This window comes from Eleginops maclovinus, chromosome 20, assembly GCF_036324505.1.
Source record: "Eleginops maclovinus isolate JMC-PN-2008 ecotype Puerto Natales chromosome 20, JC_Emac_rtc_rv5, whole genome shotgun sequence".
In the NCBI taxonomy this organism is placed as follows: Eukaryota; Metazoa; Chordata; class Actinopteri; order Perciformes; family Eleginopidae; genus Eleginops; species Eleginops maclovinus.
The window spans coordinates 15,723,214-15,747,601 of NC_086368.1; the positions used below are offsets into that span (position 1 = coordinate 15,723,214).

The 24,388-nt window shown below is 41.8% G+C and overlaps 3 protein-coding genes across 4 annotated transcripts; all 3 read left to right on the forward strand.

The window, feature by feature from the left end:
• Positions 1-1,233: 1,233 nt before the first annotated feature.
• srsf3b (serine and arginine rich splicing factor 3b) lies at positions 1,234-6,030 on the forward strand. Its single transcript, XM_063911870.1, has 6 exons — positions 1,234-1,463; positions 2,308-2,518; positions 2,627-2,767; positions 4,593-4,631; positions 4,982-5,068; positions 5,267-6,030. Exons 2-6 carry the CDS (start codon positions 2,316-2,318, stop codon positions 5,292-5,294), a joined length of 498 nt encoding a protein of 165 aa, XP_063767940.1. The 5' UTR covers positions 1,234-1,463; positions 2,308-2,315; the 3' UTR covers positions 5,295-6,030.
• Positions 6,031-13,392: 7,362 nt separating this feature from the next.
• Positions 13,393-17,931, forward strand: cdkn1a (cyclin dependent kinase inhibitor 1A). Of its 2 annotated transcripts, none has more exons than XM_063912051.1 (3): positions 13,393-13,786; positions 15,841-16,288; positions 16,396-17,931. In XM_063912051.1, the coding sequence occupies exons 1-3, from the start codon at positions 13,745-13,747 to the stop codon at positions 16,449-16,451; spliced, it is 546 nt and encodes a 181-aa protein (XP_063768121.1). In that variant the 5' UTR covers positions 13,393-13,744; the 3' UTR covers positions 16,452-17,931. The 2 variants fall into 2 exon arrangements, with proteins under 2 accessions (XP_063768121.1, XP_063768122.1); XM_063912052.1 differs by lacking the exon at positions 13,393-13,786 and adding an exon at positions 15,172-15,363.
• A 912-nt stretch (positions 17,932-18,843) lies between these two features.
• Positions 18,844-24,118, forward strand: tmcc2 (transmembrane and coiled-coil domain family 2). Its single transcript, XM_063910267.1, has 5 exons — positions 18,844-19,076; positions 20,803-21,225; positions 21,556-22,172; positions 22,437-22,572; positions 22,947-24,118. The coding sequence occupies exons 1-5, from the start codon at positions 19,074-19,076 to the stop codon at positions 23,244-23,246; spliced, it is 1,479 nt and encodes a 492-aa protein (XP_063766337.1). The 5' UTR covers positions 18,844-19,073; the 3' UTR covers positions 23,247-24,118.
• The last annotated feature ends 270 nt before the right edge of the window (positions 24,119-24,388 follow it).

Sequence of the window (24,388 nt, forward strand, 5' to 3'; positions counted from 1 at the left end):
GCACCTTCGTTATAATAATATCCAAGACACATCTGGCATGGGCATGGCTATTTCTCACTATAGGCCGCAAACCAGCTACTCGATTATTACATTGTTTGATTCGTGGGTAAAATAACGAATACCATTGTTTTAGTTAGATTTACACATGGCTTCTGTAAGGTGGGATAATCATTTTCAAATTGCCCTCATTTAACCACAAAAGCCTCTATGCAAACATTAGGGGGAACAAATAGCATCTATTAAAACTTGCAAAAGTGCCAACGTATGGTTGTGACGGCTCCAGTCCACATAAAAGGAGGAGCAGAATGAATTTAAGTAAACAACCTCAAACCAAACTCAAAACAAGCCAGGTGAGCAACAACAGTTATGTCAAGTGTACATGGCTAAAATGTGGTGTGTAAAAGTTGCATGGTGCAGTAACCAGACAAAAGTAGACATGAAACCAAATAACAAGTACGCAAAAGGGGTTTGCACTTCTGCGTTTAGTAAGTTTATCTTTATTTGGCTACGATAGGATGTTAAGGAGAAGCGTAAAAGAAATCCTATACTATAGTCTGTGATGGCTCACAACCCCATCATTATTATTATTATTATAGGCTTGACTTTCACTTTGATAAGCTGCCTTCATTCATGTAGATGAAAACAGAGGGACATTTGCATAACCAAACATTGTTTGTTTATCAGGAGGCTCTTTAATTTCACATGATGAGCAAATATTGGGTGCATGCAGAGCCACGTTTAAATGCTATACCTTTATTCTCAATACCTGCCAAGTCAAATTTTACGACAGGGCCTATAGAAAGAGCAAAGAATACTCGTAAAAATATGATATAATAATCAGTACAATAACGTTTACTGCAAAAACAATTGAATGCATATATGTGATGGCATAATGTAAGCAAATGTAGCCTTTATGTTTTATTTTGTGCAAATTTACAGTAGGAACCCACCATGCAGAACTGACTGCTGTGATTTGTCAAACAATATCAGACAAATGAGTTTAATGTAACCCCCCACCCAAATAAAACAACCCAACAAATTTGAGTTAAATGAGTTTTTAAGCGGGGCTATGTTTTTGGTATATATAATGGTCTTTAATGAGATTGAGCTGGGTGCTTACCTGGACTGGATGCAACTAAAAAAAGAACGCTAGCCAGAATGTAGAAACAGCGCCCCCCAACTAAATGGCCAAATATGGTAGCGCATCATTAAACTGTCTCTGAAATGATAAATAAAGAAATCTCAATGGATCCCTTGTTATGTGGTTTATTATGTATGCGTTGAGATGCTGTTAATATCAATACAGATACGGAAAAGGTGATAATACAGTCAGTATGAATCCACCCTGCCTCCCGGTCACCCCGGACTTACAAACGTATTTTCTCTCACGCCATTTTCCACCGACCACCGAACAAACCAACCCGAGGAGCGGATAACCGGAACTGTGAATTGCAACGACACAGGTATCATTGTAACGATACTTTTTTTTAAATTAAATTTATCTGAAACTATACCCATTTGCATTGCATTGTCCCACTGTCGCCTTATATTTATCCTGATATTTTGTTCCAATTCTAAACTGCTGTTCTTTAGCATTAGCATTGGGCCCCAGTAAGACAGCCATTTCAGCTATGGCTAACTAGCCACCATCTAGCATTAGCTTCAAATAGTCAAAACCTCTCATGATAAACGCATTCTAAAAACGGAACATCGCTGACTATATAGAGTTAAGCCGTTCAGCTGAACAAAGGCTTCTTCTCCCTATTTAGGGATCAGTACGAGCTGAACTACCTTGAATACTATTTGTAGTGAAGCTAAAGTTAGCATAATGTTGGATTTTAGGCCAAGCTTATTTCCGTTTCCAAGTACTTAAGCACGTAGAACATCTTGTCAACATTCAGCACGTTTTTCATGTTTGAGTAAATCAGTTACTATAACCTGAATCGTTGGACCCCGTTTACTTTATATATGTTGGTTAACTTTAAACTCGAGAGACCATATTAAGTGAAGCGCATTACGGGAAACATTATCCTTTATGTTTATTTTCCCATCAAACAGTAAGGTTAGGTTGGACTGAATGTTTAAGCTTTCCCCTTAAAGTGCTTGGTATAGTGGTATAATTGCTGCACCCCTGCAATTGCTGTTTTGATGCAGGGTGATAGATGTCTTTGTCGGTCCAGGTTCCAAACTATTGCTATATCATGTAGACAGATAATACATTTTGAATGGTTCTGTTGTAAAGAAACAATTTCCTAAAGTCTAAACTGTTGCATTATTATTAATCTCATCTTTGTTTTCTTTTTTCAGATCCAGTCATGCATCGTGACTGTCCTCTTGACTGTAAAGTCTATGTTGGAAATTTGGGCAACAATGGAAACAAGACAGAGTTAGAGAGGTCATTTGGCTACTATGGTCCTCTCCGCAGTGTTTGGGTCGCCAGGAACCCTCCGGGCTTTGCCTTCGTAGAATTTGAAGATCCCAGAGATGCAACTGATGCAGTACGTGAGCTTGATGGAAGGTAGGCAGCAATCTAAACTAATTGTAGAGATGCAGTGGCCAAACCTAGAGGTACAGGTTCAGCTTGATGTAGCTGCAATCATTACTGATGACTGTTTTTATTTTACAGGACGTTGTGTGGTTGCCGGGTGCGAGTAGAGTTGTCCAATGGTGAGAAGCGCAGTCGCACCCGTGGTGCTCCCCCACCATGGAGCAGGCGTCCTCGAGACCGAGACGATTACAGGCGTCGTAGCCCACCAGCCAGAAGAAGGTGACCAATGTTGTTATTTTACAATGCCCACATTTATGTGACGTACACTCTCTTACCCACAGTATATTTCCTGGTAGTTGCTGATGTTTTCCAGTCTGGGCATTTCTAGTAGTAATCTTTTCTGCTGATTTATACATTTGTGATAGTTTCATCTTCATTTATATTATTGGTCATGTTATGTAGGGAGACAAACAGATAGACATTCATAAACAAATAATGAAGAATGGCATGGGAATAGGACTGTATACTAGGGTTATTCAGTGAAGTCTCTTTATTTGCTAAAAGCATCTTAAAATCTGGCCTGCAAATCTTCTATTCTCTGCTTCTTTTTTAGAATATTGTGTGCACTCTCAAAATGTAAGTGCATTTTAACTGCTTAAAAATTGCCGAATTGGTCTGTGAAATGAAATCAAGCAACTCCTATGTCAGAAAACTATAGTCTGTTTAAAATATGGGGGTGGGTAAAGTGCCAAATGTGATGCATTCTTTACCTTTTGTTTGAGGATGCTTTTTATTTTTCATCTATATTAATAAGAATGAAACCCGTTACAGAGCCGTCACCATGCCTCCTCTCACCATCCTCAATCAACTAGTCCTCTTTCAGCATCATGTGACTGCTGACCATCGTGCACCAATCAGCTTGGCTGGTGCTGTCACATGACCCAGGCATGGCCAGCCGTCAAGTTGCACCAACCCATTGGTTCCTCAGCATGCCGTTCTCAACCTCCTCCTCCTTCAACCTTAATCCAAACGGCAGCGGCCCACCTCACATTCCCGACCAATCAGCGTATTACGTACCCAAAAGTCTACAACCAACAGCAGCCTACGGCTAACCAATTAAAGCAGGAAAAAAGCCACAGCCAGCCCCCATCTGCCTGCCACCTAATCACCTTGCAGCATCTGGCCAGCCCTATTCAGCCTATTCTACCTACCTACCCGGCCGGCAGTCTGCCTCCCTTTCGTCATATCTAGCTTGTTGAAAACCAAAAATACTAGTAAGTTTTCCTGCTTCATTCAGTACACTGCTGATTACAGTTTTGAAAGTGAAGAGCTGGTGTCAAAAGGTTGTTCTTTTTTTTATTATTTCAAACTTACGTCTGGAAATTTCACATTTCCAGAGATTTCGATATTAGACAAACATGTGGTATGTCTGGGGCTCTGAGCAGAATTATGCAGGCACACAAATCAAAACTCTCCTCAACCCCCCAATGAATGTTTAAAACAGTGTTTTGTGCTGTATGGTTGGTTTTAGCAGATCTTAACCTGGTTGTTTCTCAAGACTTACTTCCAGTGACCAGTATATTGTTTTTGTGACTAGCTTCCAGTTCCTAATGCTCTCCTTTACGTGCAGTGGACCATTTTCATACAGATGGTGGCCATTGTGTGTGTCTTAGTATCCCTACACTTTGGTCCTTCCACAGTGCAGCGTGAAATCTGCTGATGTAGCAAATGTTATTTTACTTCCATCTTGCTATAATGTTAAGTCTCAGACACCATGAGAAAAATGTTTTACAATACATCTTACTCTGAAAATATATTTAATACCCACAACATTTATTTGAAGATGCGCGTGGCACTGTGGAATAGGTGAGATATTATTTCAAAGCACCTGCCATCTTTATGCACTTGGTCCGTTGTCGGTGAGTTAATTTTTCTGATTGAGATATTTGTGTTCCTGGAAAAACACCCCAGTCTTTTATTTCCATTTTTGAATTACTGAGATAGAAGAAGGGCTGTGTTGAAGGAGCCCCATGTAAAGAAAGGATTGGAATAGTCTGGCAGATAGTCTGTTTGTTTTTAAAATATTTGTATTTTCCCTGTGCAGATCCCCACGCAGGAGGAGCTTCAGCCGCAGTCGAAGCAGGTCAAAATGTTTTGTTATACATTAAAAGTTTTGTAGTTATTTTATAGAATCCAAATTGGGTGTAGATATATTTATTTGGTTTACATCTGTAATCGTATGTTGTCTGAGAAGTCAGAACTGTGCAGTTTTCAGTGGTAGCTTCTAATTAATTCACTATCTTAATACTAACAGGGAAAAAATGGTGATCTTAAATTAAAAGGGTAGCTCACAATTTTGATTTGATATGCATACAGGGATTTATTGATCCAAATTGCAACCCATCTTGTATTCATGCCCCTAACATTATACATGATTTAGTTCTTGTAAAACATGAAAAATGTTAACTTAGCGGGGTGGTTTGGTTCTTGCAGGTCTTTCTCCAGAGACAGGAGAAGGGAGAGGTCCCTCTCCCGGGAAAGGAACCACAAACCTTCAAGGTCTTTCTCACGCTCGAGAAGGTACTGCTTTCTTTTGAGGAATTTTAACATTCCATCGGTTAACAGATATTTGACGGCTTAATGTGGAGCCTCATAACATGCCTTGCCATTCTAAATCACTTGTCTTATTTTCTTGTTGTTTGATTGCGGTACTGCTTAAAGTTAAGGTCAGCTTAATTCTTGGTTACTATAACGTTATTATTTTTCCTTCCCCTGCAGCCGCTCCAGATCTAACGACAGGAAGTAGAGGAACGTCTGTCAGGTTCAAAGGGAGCTGATGAGAAACGGTTGGCCGTTTCAAAATGATGGATTTCAACACGGCCTTGTGGCTGTTTTTTTGTTGAGTTTTTTAAAACAATCAAGCATTTTAGTGTCCCTCCCCGTTTATGTGTTATTGTAATTTTCACATGCATTGAATGGGTGTGTAGTCCACATTGTAAGTATGGAAAAAGTGGTGCCACCCGGCATTCCAGCTCACCAGTTTTTGTCAATGAATGTACTGTGTAGTTTGACATAGTATTTCCTCGTTTTCAGCTTCTTCTTTTCTTTAAAGTGAGGAGTGGGACAATTTCTAAGAGTCCCTGCTTTTGATTGTCTGTAACCAACCTGTTTTTCAACGTGCTACTTTTCTTTCTTCACACTGAAGGTTTCCATCTGTCAATGGTTGGTTGTTTGTTTAAAAAACACACCCACACATTAAAGATGCAAAACTATGGCATTCATTTAGAAAAAAAATGTGTTATGACCACAAGACTGAATTTTGTCTATGAAGTTTTCCATTATTTTTCTTTTGTTTGATACAATGTGAAATGGTTTCTTAATTAAAGATACCGGTTGATTACAAAAGAACAGTTTATATGTATTTATTTCCTGAGAATCCAATAAACTGTATTATTTTTCTCCACAAGAGGGCACTCCTGCAGTATAGGCTGAACAGGAGCCACTGCCACAGTCCCTCAATAAATGGTACAGTTTTGCCTTGATTCCTCTGTCTCCTATTTATAATTGTGTAGGCTGCAATTAATTTGTAGAACTGTTCTGCTCACCAGCATTTTGATAAGTTACTGTAATTTAATCACATTTTTCTGTTACTTTAACGGACTCATTTATTACCTAGAATAATCGCATGGAACTAGTTATTCCCCAACACTGCCTACATCCTATTAAAGTTCCTGAAGACCGTGGGAAGTCCTGAACTATATTCAGTAGTGAGATTGAGACATAACTCACCTCATAATAAAACCCCATAAAGAGTGTTTACCTACATTGTAATTTCGTTAAACTTTTGATCTTGTGGCAATAAAGGGCTTTATCTTAATTTACAACTGTGGGTATTTTCTGGTTCCCACGGATAGTTATAGCCCCCTCGTCTCTACCTTTCAATAGTTTTTTGGTCACGCCCCTACAAAACCGCGCGCTTTTGGCGTTTCCACGTGTTACACAAACCCTGATGACATCATGTAAATGATGACTCACGGTATCCAGGGAGACGGGAACGCGGGAATCCATTCAGAAACCTTCGGTAATTCCCATTCGGTCTATGGGATTTCCATAATTTCCACCCACGAGCCATGACTGGTCTAAAAAACACTAAGGTGCTGTTTGTTGGTGCTAATTTTAGATTGGTTATACATGGCTAAATTAATCTGTTTGAAATTGTGGTATAATTTATGTCGTTGGGTTTTAGACAATTGATAAGATCTAAAGACTACAGAAAACCTCCAATGTGTTTTTCCCTTGCTATTTTCTATAAACTGTCTTTTTGTTGCAGACTATACATTTAAAAGTCAAATAAATACACTTCTCATATGAATTTAGATGAGGATGGACGACACTCCTGTTGGTTGTCTTAAAAACTAGGCTACAGCCAGCAGTAGACTGGCTTTGTATTAACTGATTCCCTGTCAGTGTATCAATTAGTCCATTAACTGTAGTATACGCTGTTATTTACACATTATGAAGAATTTCGTAACCCTATATTGTCTTAAGATTGCATGGTGTTTTGCAGTGGAATAATGATGGTTCAGTGTTTTTTATATTTGGTTCAACACTAATTGCTCAAGGTGTGTATAGGAAAGTCAATACACATACTTATTATTTATATCATTTTGTTTTATTTTTATAGCTACACCACCATTTTTACATTACAATATCATCAGGTAAATTGAGCATTAAAAATGTTACATACAGTGCATACACATGTTATTTAACCATAGAGGTTATTATTTAGAAAGAACAGAACTCCCTTGATAACCTATAGTGTACTAAGTGGTGCATATTGTTCATACGCTTCATTTGGTGCAATTTATCCAATCAAACTTTTCACAATGCAGATACACGGCCTGCATGCACATGATCAAAAGAGATCATTTAATTGGGCTTGCAGACCCTCCGCACCATGCAGCTGCCTTCAAACTGAGATGATAAAGTGTTTACTCATCTGTACAAATGTGGAGACACACAGCTGCTGCTCGGCAAAAAACAGTGTGCACTGTTTTTCCATTTAGTTAAAACTTTTGTACATATCGCCACTGAATATAACTTTACTGTGGATAAACTATTTTGATTGGCCCTTGCTCAACAAAGGACTTACTGTGTCTGATCAGTTGGCCTTCATACACTGCAGCCTACAGTTAGGGCCCCTGTTGTTGACGAGCTGGAAACTAGGCTGCTGGGGATGGGGATGGTGAGGAGCTGTCTCTTTGGTGACCCTTTGCTGAGATAGACAAGCCTGGCTTCAAAACAAGTGGGATGGATGAAACAGACTTTTGATATCAACATGTTGTTAATGTTAAAGTTAAGGAAACTTGTAACAGACATGTTGAGACTGAGTAACAAGCCCAGACACTTTTTGTTAAGGTGGCCTCAACAGGAAAAATGCAGATGAGTTTTTACAATAATTTATGTGTGTTAGTTGACTAAGAATTTCTTTAGACAGCCCTATATTATTTTACATACTGTTGGATAGCTAAACTTAACACAACATGTATTAGTGGATTCATATCTTGTATTAATAGTTTTATTCTGAAAAGTAACCTGAAACTAGAACTTAAAAATAAATGTGTAAAAAGTAAAGTACCGTATTTGCCTCGGAAATGTTATGTAATTGAATGAATTCAAATAAAAAAGTACCTCATTGTGGTGTATTGGATCGAGCACTGCCACCACTACTGAGTTCTGTAATACTCTGATCATGTCTGGGTGTGTGATTTCCCCGCCAGTAAAACATTAGACTTGTGCTGCATCCTCGTCTCCGTGTATCAATGTATAGATAGTGATTAAGTTAGTAACCCACGAATAGTAACACTACAATAGTGTACAGTAAGTGAAACCACAACATGGTGTCAGAACACGGAGTCACGGTATAATTCGAGGACGGTCTTTTAACAAGTTCGCTGACAACTAGCAGGCAACTGACAAGTGCTAGCGCGCGCAAACATGGAACAGTTTAAGCCGCCACCACCTCTGTTGCTCGCTGGGAATGTCGCCGAAAACTGGAGAAGGTGGGAGCAGCGTTTCCAGCTGTACATGACCGCCTCAGGTGCGGCGGATAAGGAAGAGACGGTTAAAATAGCCATTCTGCTTCACACCATTGGCAAGGAGGCGCTGGAAGTGTATAACACACTCACCATCATCCCAGAAGGAGACGACGAATCGATGGAGGATGTTCTGAAAGCCTTTACGGACTACTGTAGCCCTCGAAAGAACGTCGTTTTCGAACGCCATCAATTCTGGTCGCACACGATGTCAGCAGGAATATCGGTGGACAGATTCATCACAGAGCTGCGCCAGAAGAGCAAGGACTGTGAGTTTGGCAGACATGAAGATGACATGATAAGGGACAAAGTAGTGTTTAGCATAAATGATGCACGTTAGAAAGAAAGACTGTTACGTGATGATGCGCTTACTTTGCGCAGGGCCATAGAGACATGTAGATCAGCCGAGCTCGCTAAGTCACAAATAAAAGCGATGCAGACGTCACATGTTGTCCAAGACACCTCAGTGGATGCATTAAAGAAAGCAACAGGGCAAACGCGCATGGGCAGCTGGAACAAGAACAAAACGAGCAGCAAGAGGCATGTAACAACAACTCTCTGCCACAAATGTGGAAATAAACATGAGCCCCGTCAGTGCCCAGCTTAAGGTACAGTGTGCCACAAATGTGGTAAAAACAACCATTTTTCTAAGGTATGTAAATCAGGCACTGAGAAAAGCGTCTACCAAAAGGCAAAGACTGTGCATAATTTAGAAAGTGAAGTTGACTCCTTATATATAGGCATGATTGGAAGTGGAAACGACAATGAGATGGCTCACCAAGCTAAAGACACAGTATGGCATGAAAACAGCCACAGTTAGAGGCGTAGCAATCAAATTCAAACTGGATACAGGCTCAGACGCAAATGTGCTCCCCATGAGCATGTTCCGACAGCTACCAGGTCCAATTCAGCTAAGGCCCACAAAGACTGTGCTAATTGCTTTTGGTGGTGCCCGACTACTTGCGGATGGGGTTGCATCTCTAGAATGCCGGACGTCCAAGCATACGGCTGTATTGGAATTCCATGTGTCTAGCCGAGCTGACAAACCAATACTGGGTGGAGAGGCATGTGGAGCTGCAGCTGGTGAGCAGAGTGGCTGGAGGTTTTGCTAGTTGCAGTGACCTTGATGCGAGCGCCTCGAGGTCACCGCAACTAGCAAAACCTCCAGCCACTAAGGAGGAGCTGCTACAGAGGTATGCAGAGGTTTTCACAGGACTAGGCGAGTTTCCTGGAGTTCATCACATACACATGGACCCCAGCGTCCCGCCTATGATTCACGCATGCAGAAATGTACCACTCTCCATCATGGATGCACTGAGAGAGACACTCAAAGACTTACAGAACAGCAAAGTCATAACTCCTGTCAATGAACCTACGGAATGGGTGAACAGTCTTGTTGCCACAAAGAAAAAGAATGGTACGCTAAGGGTATGTTTGGATCCTTGCAACCTGAATGAGGCAGTCAAGCGTCAACACTACTCCATTCCTACACCGGAAGATGTGCGCAGCAGGCTAGTAGGAAAATTCATCTTCTCCATCCTGGACGAGAAGGATGGATATTGGCAGATCAAACTAGATGAGCGGTCGTCTAAGCTATGCACCTTCAACACGCCGTGGGGCCAGTTCCGCTTCCTCAGACTCCCATTCGGGATCAAATCTGCCAGCGAAGTGTTCCAGCAAAAGAACTGTGAGACCTTCGGTGATATCCCAGGTGTGTACGTTATAGCAGACGACATGATCATCGCAGCGTCATCAGAGCGGGAACACGATGAAATCCTGCAGAAAGTGATGGAGAGAGCAAAGACTGCAAATGTGAAATTTAACAAAGACAAGATACAGTTTAAAGTTGACACTGTAAAATACATGGGACACATCATCACGGCAGCAGGACAGAAAGCTGATGACACAAAGGTCAGGGCGATCGTCGACATGCCAAACCCTGAAGACAAACAAAGTCTCCAACGTCTGCTGGGAATGACAAAATTCCTGGCACAATGCATACCAAATGAAGCCTCACTCACGGCACCCCTCAGACAACTGCTCAAGAAGGATGTAGCGTGGCAGTGGTGCCCGCACCACAGTTCAGCACTAAAGACACTGAAGACCACCCTCACACAAGCCCCAGTGCTGAGGTACTACGATCACAAGCAGCCTCTCACACTACAAGCTGATTCCTCAAAGGATGGACTGGGAGCCTGTCTTATGCAAGAGGGCCGCCCAGTGTGCTATGCCTCACGAGCACTCACCGACACAGAAAAGAGGTACGCACAGATAGAGAAAGAGTTGCTGGCTATAGTGTTCGCTGCTAAGAGATTCCACCAGTATGTCTACGGCAGACCAGTAACTGTGCAGTCCGATCATAAGCCTCTAGAGGTCATCATGCGCAAGCCGCTGAGCAAGGCACCCGCACGGCTGCAAGGTATGCTTTTACAACTGCAAAGGTACAATCTAAATGTAACATACACACCAGGCAAGCACATGTACATTGCTGACACACTCTCACACGCTACAGCAAGCAGAGAAGGTGACAATATTGATGAGGACCCCTGTGATGAGAGAGTTGTGTATGCCTTGGAGGCCACAGATGCCTTGAGCGAGGAAACGCTCAGCCAGCTAAAAAAGGCAACGGCAGCAGATAGTATGCTACAAGCTGTGTGTGAGAAACACAAGAATGGTTGGCCCATGAAAAAGAAAAGTCTGGACAGGAAACTACATGCCTACTGGGCAGTAAAGGACATGATAAGCATGGAGAATGACATTGTCTTGGTCGGAGACAAAATCATCATACCCCAGAGCTTCAGGAGCACGATTTTGGAGGAGCTGCATCTTGCACACCAAGGAGTGCAGCGCACAAAGGCCAAAGCAAGAAAATCTCTGTACTGGCCCGACATGGCACGAGATATAGAAGCAATGGTGGAAAGGTGCGTGCAGTGCCAGCAGCTACAACCCAAACAGCAGGCTGAGCCACTCATGCCACATCAGGTTCCAGAACTGCCATGGATGAAAGACGGAGCTGACATCTTTGAGCTACACGGTCAGTCATACCTGTTGTTAGTTGATTATCTGACCAAATATCCTGAAGTGCTCAACATATCTGACAAAACAGCCTATACAGTGATACAGAAGATGAAGTCTGTGTTTGCCAGGCACGGGATTCCTAAGGAGATAGTGAGTGACCATGTCCCATTTGCCAGCTATGAGATGAAATCATTTGCAGCTTCATGGGAGTTCAAACTCACACACTCACACGGTTTTCCCTCTTTAAATGGCATGGCTGAGAGAGCCATAAAGACTGTAAAACATGCGCTGAAGAAGGCAATGCAGACAGGCACTGATCCACATCTGGTGTTGCTGTCACTGAGGAACACACCGGTGACTTGACTGAAAGTCTCACCTGCACAGATGTTGATGGGAAGAGTTTTACGAAGCACACTTCCGTGCTCCAGTGCCGTGCTGATACAGTCAGTCCCACAGCACATTCACAGCAAAATCCAAGACCTGCAGTTCTGCCAAAAACTACGCTATGACCAGTGTGCAAAGCCCCTGCCGGTGTTGACCTCAGGAGACACCGTACACATGCAAACACGGGCACCTGCGGTTGTCATCCGACAGCGAGATGAACCACACTCCTACATTGTACAGACGCCGGCTTGAAGGACGCAAAGAAGGAACAGGCGACATCTGAGGAAGATACATCCGAGCCTATTCAGAGACACTGACAGTGACGAACATTTTGACACACCGCCAGTGGACTCACCACCACAGGACCTGCCACCTCACGAACCGCCTCCTGTGACTACAGGCAGTACACCCACATGCTACACACGGTGCTGCAGAGCGGTTAGACGCCCTGCCAGATATAATGACTGATGTTTCATGTGATCCTTTATGTGTGTTTCAAAAAAAAAAAAGGGTGGGGGAGAGTATAAGAGGTGTTTAACCTGAAATGTTTCAAGTGTTGAATGTTCAAAATGTTTACGTTTCAACCAACAGAATGTAAAAAAAAGAAAAAGAAAATGGCTTATGGTGTTTAATGATAGTCATTTGTCAATCGAAAACATGCTTTATTAATCATTGAGGTATGCAAGTAGAAAAGACATGTTCAATGTTGATGCCATAGCATTAATGGTTTAGTAAAGAGTCTACTGTTGAAGTAACTGATTAGCAGGCCACATCTCAGTTGGAAAAGAGGGATGTGGTGTATTGGATCGAGCACTCGGTGCTCGATTGTGTTGGACTGCCACCACTACTGAGTTCTGTAATACTCTGATCTTGTCTGGGTGTGTGATTTCCCCGCCAGTAAAACATGAGACTTGTGCTGCATCCTCGTCTCCGTGTATCAATGTATAGATAGTGATTAAGTTAGTAACCCACGAATAGTAACATTACAATAGTGTACAGTAAGTGAAACTACAACACTCATCATTAGACTGCAAAGTACAGTAAAAGTGATGAAAAAACCTCCCTACATTGTATATTTGTTTAAGATAAGATAAGATGTACCTCTATTAATCCCCGTGGGGAAATTCGAGTGATTATGCAGCAACAGAGAAGAGGAAAAACAGTACAGGTTCACACAGGGAAATGAAACACACATTTAAAATAAAAATAATAAAAAATGCAATCAATAGCAACTGATGTACATACTTCCCCCATCAATCCCTGTATGATGTTCATCCACTTATTTTGTGGGGCTTAATGTGCATGTGCTGAAATGGGAGGAAGGAAACAAATTTGCATCCGGGTACTTCTGCGTTCCTCTGACATGTGCAGTGAGAAGCAGGAAGAAATGCCATGCTGTGTCGTTCTCTGATCGTTCTGCACTGGAGTTTCCTCACTACTACTACTACTACTACTACTACTACTGACTACTACTCTCACGTGTATTCGTGTGTTTACCGGACAGTAGTCCATGTGTGTGACGGCAGACCCCGCCCCTGCTCGTGAGAGAAGGATCCCCGCCCTCCGGAGATTATAAAGGTCTAGCCCACGAGTCTGCGAGAAAACTTTGAGAAAATATCAAGGAGTACCGTCGGGTTGATTCACTCGTATCGGATTTATCAGAAGTGGTGGGCTGAACATCATCAGCCTCAGGATTGTTTTTACGCCAGATCTGTTGTGAAAAACAGAGAAGAACAGCTTTAGTCCTCAGGTTTTAAATATGAAGGATTTTGTCTGGACTGGACTGCAGTCATCTGATAATGTAAGTAGAATTAATCTAAACTGATGCTTTACATGTTAGTTTTCAAGCCTTTGAGGATGTTTTTAGTTTGTAAGAACTATAGACACATATGTTGGTACTCTCTATTCGACCGTAAACACACAAGTTATAAAGGGAAGATGTGTTAAATCTTAAAAATATGTTTCCATCACGAATTGCTTCCCCTACTCATCTTACTTTAAGTTAAAGGGATTTATCTCACGTTTTTAGTTTATTATTTAAAATTTGAGTGTACATTTTTAAAACGTATACATGCTTCCTGTCAGAGTTATGTGAATATAATGTGCATGTAGAGGAAGGGCAGTGACAGCCCAGTTTGACTAGTGGCCACGGGCTCCAGCCTCACGTGGATCAGTGTAGTAAAGTGGGCTGGGTCTCTGCTCCGCCTGCGCTGCACATGTGGACTCATTCTCCCGCCACAGAGTTGAAGCTCCCCGCCCCCTGGCTCTCTCTGACGTAGAGTCCCGTGAGGTGGATGTGGAAAAAAAGTCGTGTGGGGACCATTGTGGATCACAATAATGCGCCCCACATTTTCACCCAAAATCGATGAGGATTTATTTTTTTGCCCTATTTTATAAGATTTTTGCCATTAAGGCGACCTTAAGACTTGCAGGTCCATAGAAACAACTGTTGGTAAACGGACCATCCCAATGGGAAACAAAAATATTTAGGCCTAAGTAAGTTTCTCCTAGTCTTAAACATGTATTAAAAGTATAATTCGTACCAAAAAGTGCCCAATGAGACCCCCAAACCCTTTAAACATCTGCATTGGTCTGTTTCTGTGACTGTAAAAGATGAATGTTTTAATTAGCTATATTACATTTATTATTTCATCTAATTAGTAGTAATAACCCAAAATATAATATAAAAGTTCTATTGACAGTTTTTCTTAGTTATTATAGGACACCAATTCTGTGTGTAGTGAAGAACAGACAAAAGATGAGTTTGCTTTTCTTTAGATTCATCTAATTTCTGAAATTGGAAAACAAAAATTATTTTATCGTCAGTGTCTCCCATTTGATTTGTATTGTAAGAGCTCTCCTCCCCTGTATTGCGTTAGCTGGATAATAAGGCTTGGCTGGGTTTCTCCCTTTATATATACAGTTTAGGTTTCTCTTGATTGTTGTCTGAAACCCTGCCCGGCCCTTCCCGGATGACTGTAATGACTTTTTATTCTCCTGAGACTCAGCTGATTCCTTCCTGTAGCTCTTACAGGAAGGTGCCATTTATTTTACCACTTTAAACTTGTAATAGTTTGTATATAAGTGCTCTGTAAATATACAGATGAGGAAAGCACTGATAAAATGCATCAATCTAACCAATCTGACTTCTATAACCCTCACACTGAGGCTTACACTGCCCCCTGCTGGTGGTTCTGTGGGCCTCTGAGGATTTGCCTTTACATGTCTGCCTGAGATTATGTCCAGGCATGTATCAGTGATTCAAACAGGAGGCTCAATGAGTCACTGGCTGCTCTCTGCTGTATAAAAGGCTGCCCAGTATTTGTAGTGTCAGAGTCACTCTAGTCCTAACCCTGAGAGGATAGTTTAACTGACATGGTAAGCCTGATTTCTACTTTTACATTGAGATATCAAAAATAACTCCTGTTTTGGGTTTAACTAATAGAAGATATTCATCAAAGATTTGAATTCATTTTCTCTTGTTTTTGGAATAAGAATGGTGTTGAAAATAAGGTTTTTATTAGGACTAGGCTTTTAATCGGTGGCATATTAAATGTGTAATTTTAAACCAGATGATATATGAACTAATAATACAGTATTGTCTTTTCCTTGTTTCAAAGTCTGTATAACAGTAAAGGGAGGTTGTTTTCAAATGTGTAATATGTGTTGCTACCCACTAAGTCATAATGTCAACACTGATATTTGTTCATCACAAACTAATGGATGAATCATTGATTTGGCATACTGGCAGACACATTTTTAATGAAGAGAAAAGTTGGAGTGACATGATATATCATCATCTGATCATTGGTGATTCCAGCAGCAGCTCACCAGTGATTTCTCTGTTTCCTACAGTGCATAACCATGGCTCCTCACAAGCAGACCCTGAGTGCCCTGGGGAACAGCCCTGCCCGAAGGAGCCTGTTTGGCCCCGTGGACAGAGAGCAACTGCAGGTGGAGTACAAGGCCGCACTGAGGAGAGACCTGGACCAGGCTTGCCAGCGATGGGGCTTTGACTTCATCTCAGATAAGCCTCTGGAGCACAGCGTTTTCCAGTGGGAGGGTATCCCAGGCACCGAGGTACCCCTGCTCTACAGATCATGTATGCCTGGTCTGGGACACACAGAAGGTCAGAGAGCAGCAGAGGCAGCATTAAAACCCTGGGCAAGAGAAAGGGTGGGGCAGCCTCACAGTGAGAAGGAGAATATCCGCTGTTCACCAGAGAGATGTGAACTCCACCCAGAAAAAACTCCAGAGAGAAGAGAGGACACAGGGCTGAAGAGGAAACAGACCAACATTACAGGTACTTTTTATAGTTAATAATAACGTGATGTGTCTATTAGAGTGTAAATACGTTTTGATTTAAATCGGATGTGCATTTGCTGAGCATTCTGTTCTCTATCCTAACAGATTTCTACCAGTCTAAAAGAAGATTCGTTTGGACGCCACGCAAATCCGGAGAGTGATTTTGGTGTAGTTTTCTGCAGAGGTGCCAATATCCTATATTACTAGACTCAGGAAGTATACGCTCTGCACAGACTTTGCACGGCCATTCATCAGGATGGCTCTGACCCCGTGAATCCTCTGACAACAGAAGGGACCTCAGCTATGTGTCATCATAACATAAAACCATAAGGTTAATTACGGTACTGTGTTCAGTCTGAGGGGGGGATGGTGTTTTTCCCAACGTCAAGAAGGGGACATTTGAGCAGAGAAGATTAATGGTAATCTCTGGAATCAGTGGATTTATAGTGATTTGGATCATGGGCATGCCAAAGACATTTCCTAATGTGCATCCCACAGCGCTGAAAACGCAGTCACGTCCCTGCTCTGTAGAGACTCTGTACCTGTAGGAGGTATGATGGACACATTACTGTATTCACTTGAAACAGATGTCATGTCGGTTATAATCCTTAAGGAGGGGCTGTGACAAATCTGAAAAATGATGAATATAGCAGAGAATAGATGAAGAGGTTTTGCTCCTTTTGTTCAATTCCACTATGTTTTTTTTACATGTTTTTTGTTAATGTGAACCATGAGTAGTCCAATTTTTTGAGTTTGATTCTTATTATATCTGGCTGTAGAGTACCTTTTTTTTTATCATTATTGATGAGCTTTGATATCCTGTACACAATTGCTTTGCTTTAGTGTTTAAATGATAGAAGTGCCATCAGGTTCCTTCTATTGACTGTACGTCAGTGGATTTTCAAAGCAGATCTCCACATGTGCCCTTTCCGGACTCTCACAAGTGTAAAGCACCAGATTATGTAGGTTATGAGTGGAGCACCATGTCTTTGGAAGACTCAAAATACTTATATTTACATTTATTTAGATATATATCAGATATTACAGAGTTTAATACAGCACTGTTAAGTAGCAATAAAAAAAATTAAAAAACATTGCAGTATTGCACATACATCTGGTAGGCGATCCTCAGCACCCAAATCAAAGGCCTTTATGGTATTTCTTTTTTTGTATTTGGATAAAAAAAATAATTTAAAAAAAGTGTTATATAAGTTTATAGTAAGCTAAAGCTGAAGTGCTATATACTTTTCTTTTTGAAAGCATATTGCATTTGTAAGATACACGTTATTATCTGCCTCAAAGCAAATGTTTGTTTTTGACACTTAGTAATGTGTCTGTTGGCATATCCTGCTGCTATGGTTAATCTGAAAGGGTGTTAAACAAGGTCACTGTAATGCTAATCCTTAGCAACTGACCGCTTAGAAATGTTTGTCACTGCAAATAGGAAACTAAGCGAATAACAGCATTACTCAGAACAAAGTGCACTTCTTTTTGTAGGACCCTGTATATGGTTTGTTTATGTTATAAACCTACAAACAAAAGATCTATCTTTATTTATTGTGATTTATTATGACCTGTGTTGATATAGTTTTTGTTTAATTATTATGACCAATACAATGTTCTAATAAAACTTCTTGTGAATTTTTGCCTATTATTTGTACTTTATAAGGATATTGACTTACTACACTTAAGGAAGTTACTGTTATTTTTACTTCAGTACATTTACATTAAAGCTGCTGATTCCTTTGACCATCTTTTAAAATAGGACACATTGTTGCAAACATGATAAATCAGCAATAATCCTTGGTAGATGGTAACTAAATTCTCATCTATACTAAAGAACAGTTTTTAGTCACATTTTATGGTAATTGAGTACATATTTCCTGAGCTTTATATTATTATATTGTAATACAACTCAGAAGCAAGAACTTTTTACTTTACATCTGACAGCTTAAGTTACTTTACTAAATATAATCGACAAATAACGCACAGTACATGAATGCTTCATCCACAAGTTCACTTGACTGTCATGATTTATGGATGACGTTTTCTTTCCTGTTTGAAAGTATATTTGGTCTGTTTGTTGAAGAAGATAAAAACAGTTTATCTCTATATGTAGTGGGACGTACACACACACACACACACACACACACACACACACACACACACACACACACACACACACACATTTGAAGTCGAATACAACTTCCATCAGCTCAAGCAGGACACTTTTTCTCTCCTTTGTGAAGAAGTTAACTATGACAGACACTGTGTACTTTGGCATCTCAGTACTGCATCCCTGAGCAGGCCCTGCTGTGCTAACTCCCCCCCCCGCCCCCCCTCTCCCCTGGCACAGAGGCACCTGCACGCCTGCGCTAAACTCTCCCCTCCCCCGCCCATCTCCCTCCATCATCTGTCCCTTAGCTCCCACATCCATTATAGGGCAGGACAGCTAGCATTTGCATTTAGACCGAACGACAGAGAGAGAGAGGTAAGAGAGGCAGGGGGAGGCGGAGGGAGCACACAAAGGAGAGAGGGAGGGAGGGAGGGAGGCATAGATCAGAGCATTAGAGAGAGGGAGGCTGCAGATATCGATGGTTGCTCTAACAATGGAGCGTTAGGATCTAGAGAGGTGATAGTCAGCCAGACAGCGGCTGGGGGTGAGGATATTTAAGGAGGGGGGCTCCTCCTCGGTGTGCACAGGGGGAGGAGGAGGGAGGAGAAGAAGGATGGGCCTCGAACACAGACTTGCAATGGCACTGCAAAAATTGGATTAAAGCAGTATGGTAACGTTTCTAATTTAATTTATTGCTGTGCTGCTTGTGTCTCATCCTCATGTGTTCGCATCCATCGGCCGTCTCTCATGTCACACTGTGTCCTCGAGCAAGAAGAGGAGGCACGGGCATGCCCTGTCCTCCTCTCCTGGTTTTTTTTTTTTTTTTAAGATAGGCTATCCGTCATCCCCATCCTCATCACAGCCTTCTCTTCCGACCCACAGGAGCCTTTTATTATCCATCACCGCCACCTTTGAGCATCTGGTTTTTTTTGTTGTCTTGTGTTCACCATGCACTGCACCCCCCTCCATGTATGAGTCTTTGCTTAGCTGCTGTATTGCATCTCACATTCTTTGACAAAATAAGGAAATGATTAACCACCGGAGGCTGCAGTCATCTGTTGTTTCGCTCCATTAAAATGCGTTTGTAACCTACTTTGTCCATAAAAAAAGGGAAGAAAACAAATCTCCTGCCTCGCTTCGCTCCGGCTGAATAATGCAGAGGAGCATGTGCTCACATCGCACTGTCACGGAAATAAAATAAATCCTTTGCACCGTCCCGTCTGAAGAAATTAGAGCGGCATGATGAGATGTTTGGTGTGTGTCTGAAGTGAACTCATGTTTGCAGGGTCTGATTACTCTGTTTGGACGTCAGGCTGAGGGTCATTAACCATTCCACCATCTGCCAAGATACACAACGCATCTTACATATAACACATTCCAGGGACTTCCCTCCTGGATCAAAGAGATCAAAAAGACAAAATGATCCAGAACAGATTGAGATTTACAACGTAAAGCGTTTAAAAAAAGACTATTTCATCATCATCATCATCATCATCATCATCATCATCATCCTTATCTGTAACCATCGTGTTTTTAAATGGACCGTGCAGCATGCTTTATCTTCATCTTCTACTTCTTCATATATTCTTGATGCGTTTTTAAATTAAAGGTGTAGGTTACCTGTTTGTGGCGACGCTGAGATTCTGAGGATGTGCTGAGCAGGAAGCAGACTAATTATGTATCATCTAATTAATGCATGATGGCCTTTCTGTGTTCCCTCCAACAAATCAATTACGGACATAACTGACTGACTCTCTGCAGAGGCCAAAGTGATTACCAGAGGTTTATTTTAAGAGTCTGCAGTTCCCTAATAACCCTTTTCTTAAACAACTCTGTAATAAATGCATTAAGTAAAATATGCACAAATTGTATTTGTTATTTATTGTATAATTTATTTATTTCTGAAAACTTTAAACCTAAAATCTGTTGAATTTTATGATAATTTGTGCATTTCTCTGTAGATAAATGTCTAATTTCTGCACTGAACACTGTAAAAAAAAACTAAAGAAATTGGTACCAATGTAACACTTTATCACAGTAGTTTCCCTATTATCAATTCTTGGACACTTTTAGGAAATTATTGGGGAATAATGGACCCGTAATGAAAGCCTAACAGCAGTATATGGATAATATAAGAAAACCACAGCTTGGTTGTTTGGGCACCATCGGCTGGATAGTATTTCATGTAAGATGAATGTATTTTCCCACATAGAAAAACTTTTTTTCAAGAAAGGATAAATAATCTCAATCGGGATGCAACACTGGCTTTACTCCAAGTAATCTTCCCTGGTACTTTGAGAGGTATATGTGATGGTCGTTTTATCACTTCTTTATCTGTTGGAGTACTCTTGTTTCTCCACCCCTGATTACGTCCCCCTTACCTCTGATCCCCTCAGCTGGACAAGAGTGAGGTGTCAACTCTCGGCTTACCCTCCACCACCAGCCATGGAGGCTCTGACAGTAACATCAGTGCGGATGGAGCGGCGGCAGCAGCAGCAGCAGCAGCAACACCATCATCTGGGGTCATGGCCTGTGGGGGCGCAGAGAGTTTTGGGGTTGGTGAGCCGCAGCGTACACGTGTTGCCCTTGACCATCTGCAGCAGAAGATCCTGAAGGTCACCGAGCAGATTCGTGTGGAGCAGGAGGCCCGTGACGACAACGTTGCAGAGTACCTGAAGTTAGCCCACAACGCAGACAAACAGCAGGCGTCCAGGATCAAGCAGGTGTTTGAGAAGAAGAACCAGAAATCAGCGCAGACCATTGCACACTTGCACAAGAAACTAGAGCATTATCACAAGAAGCTTAAGGAGATTGAACAGGTAGGTGCAGTTAGCTTGTGTATGCATTACATTTTACATTACATTACATACACACCTGATATCTTTGCAGCTTTCTTTGTGCTGTGGCTGTTTTAATAAGGATTGTGTGGCTCCACTCAAAAATGAGTTAAACTATCTCTTTGAGGACAGTTGTGTCTAAATATAGATTGATTATTCTCATCCTAAACCAACGCATCATCCTGTGTCTCACCTAATTCTCTACAGGGCCTGCTTTCCTCATCTATCTTCCGACAGTTCTCTCCCTTAACCTAATCTTTCCTTTGAGATCCTCCACTTCTCTGCTTCCTCATTTCTCTGCCCTTTCCACAGAATGGACCGGCCCGGCAGCCTAAGGATGTCCTGCGGGACATGCAGCAGGGATTAAAGGACGTCGGGGCCAATGTTCGTGCTGGCATAAGTGGTTTTGGAGGTGGAGTAGTTGAAGGGGTCAAAGGGGGAGTATCAGCCCTCACTCACACAGCCGTGGTCTCCAAGCCCAGGGAGTTTGCCAGTCTAATCAGGAACAAGTTTGGCAGTGCGGATAACATTGCTCATCTAAAGGACTCACTCGAGGACGGAGTCGGGGGCCACTCTGAGGACACCCTGACACATCGTGCACTGAGTGGAAGTGCCACTCTGGTTTCCAGCCCAAAGTACGGCAGCGACGACGAGTGCTCAAGCGGCACGTCCTGCTCCGGAGCGGGCAGTAATTCTGGTGGTGCAGGTGGAGGAGGGGGACTGTTAGGACCAACCATGGGGAGCCCCAGACTGGATGGGCACCATCACCATCACCATCATATGCACAGCTCCTGGGACACTCTACTTGAGGGCCTGCAGGAGATCAAAGCCAGCCAGGCGCACATGGAGGATGCCATCGAGGACATGAAGGGCCAGCTGCAGAGTGACTACTCCTACATGACACAGTGCCTGCAGGAAGAGAGATACAGGTACAGGTCATAAAATAATTGGTTGTCATGCTTATGAACATGATTTCTTAGTACTTTTTTTAAAAAGATTTTATTTCCCAGCTTGGGACTGTTCTTTTTTAGCACACATTACTTAAACAGGATTCAATGGTGCATTTGTTGGGGACTATTTTCAGCCGCAGATGAAATCATTTGATGGATTGTGGACTACACTTTTTATCGTGATAATCCGGTTCAACACTTTGTTTGTCTGAGCATTTCTGTATGTTTTTACTGCATATTTAGGTATGAGCGACTTGAAGAACAGCTAAATGACTTAACAGAGCTGCACCAGAATGATATGACTAACCTTAAACAGGAGCTCGCCAGCATGGAGGAGAAAGTTGCCTACCAGTCTTATGAGAGAGCAAGAGATATTCAGGTAAACACTGAAAAATGGTTGTAGCCATCTGAACCCCTGCTTAACAAAAGGTTAAGCATCATGAACTCACCAAAGAGCTATTGTGCACTGATCAAAAATCAATTTTGTATCCCATTTGCCCTTTGTCAGGTGATCCAGGGAGATGCCAACTTCCAGGTTGGCCTAAAAAACTATGCATCCATGCAGCACTCTGTTGACCTCGAATGGTTAGGGTTAAGATAAAGGATGCTGCACACCGAGTCTCTTTAGAGTTCTCACCAAGTTTTTCAAATAAAGCGTTACCATTTAGACCAACCAGAAAATTGTGCTTTTATTAATGACCTCATCATTTACCACAAAATTAAATCCTACTGTGTAACTGTGTGTACATACAGGAGGCCGTGGAGTCGTGCCTGACCCGCATCACCAAGCTGGAGCTGCAGCAGCAGCAGCAGCAGGTCGTCCAGTTGGAGGGAGTGGAGAACGCCAACGCTCGAGCTCTGCTGGGCAAACTCATCAACGTCATCCTGGCTCTCATGGCCGTGCTGCTGGTGTTTGTCTCCACCTTGGCCAACTTCATCACCCCACTGATGAAGACCCGGGCCCGGGTGGGCGCCACTGTCCTCCTGACCTTGCTGCTGTTCGTCATGTGGAAGCATTGGGACTTCCTGGAGCCGTGGCTGCTGCCCAGCTGAGCTCCCTGAGAGAGTCACTCTCAGTCACCATCACTGAAGGAATCAGGGACTGAAATAGAAAGAGGGCCTCTGTGCTTGCTCCCTTTGAGTGTGAAGGTGGAGCATGTAAGGACAAAACACAGCACTTTCAGACGAGGAATGAACAACTTTCGGTGTGTGTTGTGTTTACAGGGAAAAAAGAACTGAAATTCTTTGCTTGTCAAGCGTCAAAAGACATCATCTCATCTCGCCCTAATCTCCTGGTGTTGATGACCAATCATCCGTTGCATTGCTGTCACCAAAAACTGAGTTTCTCACAAGAAATCTTTGGATCGTCCTTTTCTAATTATTTATGATACATGGATTACAAAGACTATAGCAACTTAATATTGACTTTAAAACGCTGATCATGTTCGCCGTAACCTTCATGTTGAAGCTATAATATATTTGAGAGGAAAATGTTTTTTTCATGAATGTTATATGCTCATGCATGTCCTCATATGTGCACAAAGATGCATCTAACTGGCATGAGTTAACATTTCATTAACAACTAAACTAATCCTCTAGAACTGCCGTTTTGTTGTCAGAAATACAGTGCAGATATGTTGTCACTCCTGGTTTGTTTCACATCCTATTCTGGTGTTGAAGCAGTGCTTTTAAACACATTTCTCTCTTTGTCTTTTTCAAATACAATGAACTGTTTTAAAGAAACTTAAGCTGATATCTGTGACATCTTCACCTTAATAATTCAAACATGTAAAACCTGTTCTGTCCATCAATGCTATTTTATGACCACTATTGTAGAACTGCTAATATTCACAGTGTCAAAAATAACTGGCATGTTAAATTGTATCAAGTTTATATCCAGTTTGCAAAAATATTTGCTGTTTTATTAAATAATGTAAGAAATAAATGATTTCATATATTAGACTGACCTTGAACATATCCTTATCAACTTTATTACTGAAATGTTCTTAGACCGGGTATTCACTTTAGAATCCGTTTTAAGGTCAATAATAAGAGCATCTTCTAAATTGCCAATTCTGGAACAAACAAACAATCGGACCGATACAAATCTTATCTTACCTTTTGGGAATGGACTAGAGCAAAATCCATGTCATGAACAACTTATTATGCGTTAATTCATTGATTACCAATATCTA

Bases quoted from the DNA above. Each gene is read 5' to 3' on its own strand.
- srsf3b (XM_063911870.1), top strand. From the start codon at position 2,316: ATGCATCGTGACTGTCCTCTTGACTGTAAAGTCTATGTTGGAAATTTG. The intron at 2,519-2,626 runs GTAGGCAGCAAT...TTTATTTTACAG, and splicing joins GTACGTGAGCTTGATGGAAG to GACGTTGTGTGGTTGCCGGG. The intron at 4,632-4,981 runs GTCAAAATGTTT...TGGTTCTTGCAG, and splicing joins TTCAGCCGCAGTCGAAGCAG to GTCTTTCTCCAGAGACAGGA.
- cdkn1a (XM_063912051.1), top strand. From the start codon at position 13,745: ATGAAGGATTTTGTCTGGACTGGACTGCAGTCATCTGATAAT. The intron at 13,787-15,840 runs GTAAGTAGAATT...TGTTTCCTACAG, and splicing joins GACTGCAGTCATCTGATAAT to TGCATAACCATGGCTCCTCA. The intron at 16,289-16,395 runs GTACTTTTTATA...CTATCCTAACAG, and splicing joins GAAACAGACCAACATTACAG to ATTTCTACCAGTCTAAAAGA.
- tmcc2 (XM_063910267.1), top strand. The intron at 21,226-21,555 runs GTAGGTGCAGTT...CCCTTTCCACAG, and splicing joins AGCTTAAGGAGATTGAACAG to AATGGACCGGCCCGGCAGCC. The intron at 22,173-22,436 runs GTACAGGTCATA...CTGCATATTTAG, and splicing joins CTGCAGGAAGAGAGATACAG to GTATGAGCGACTTGAAGAAC.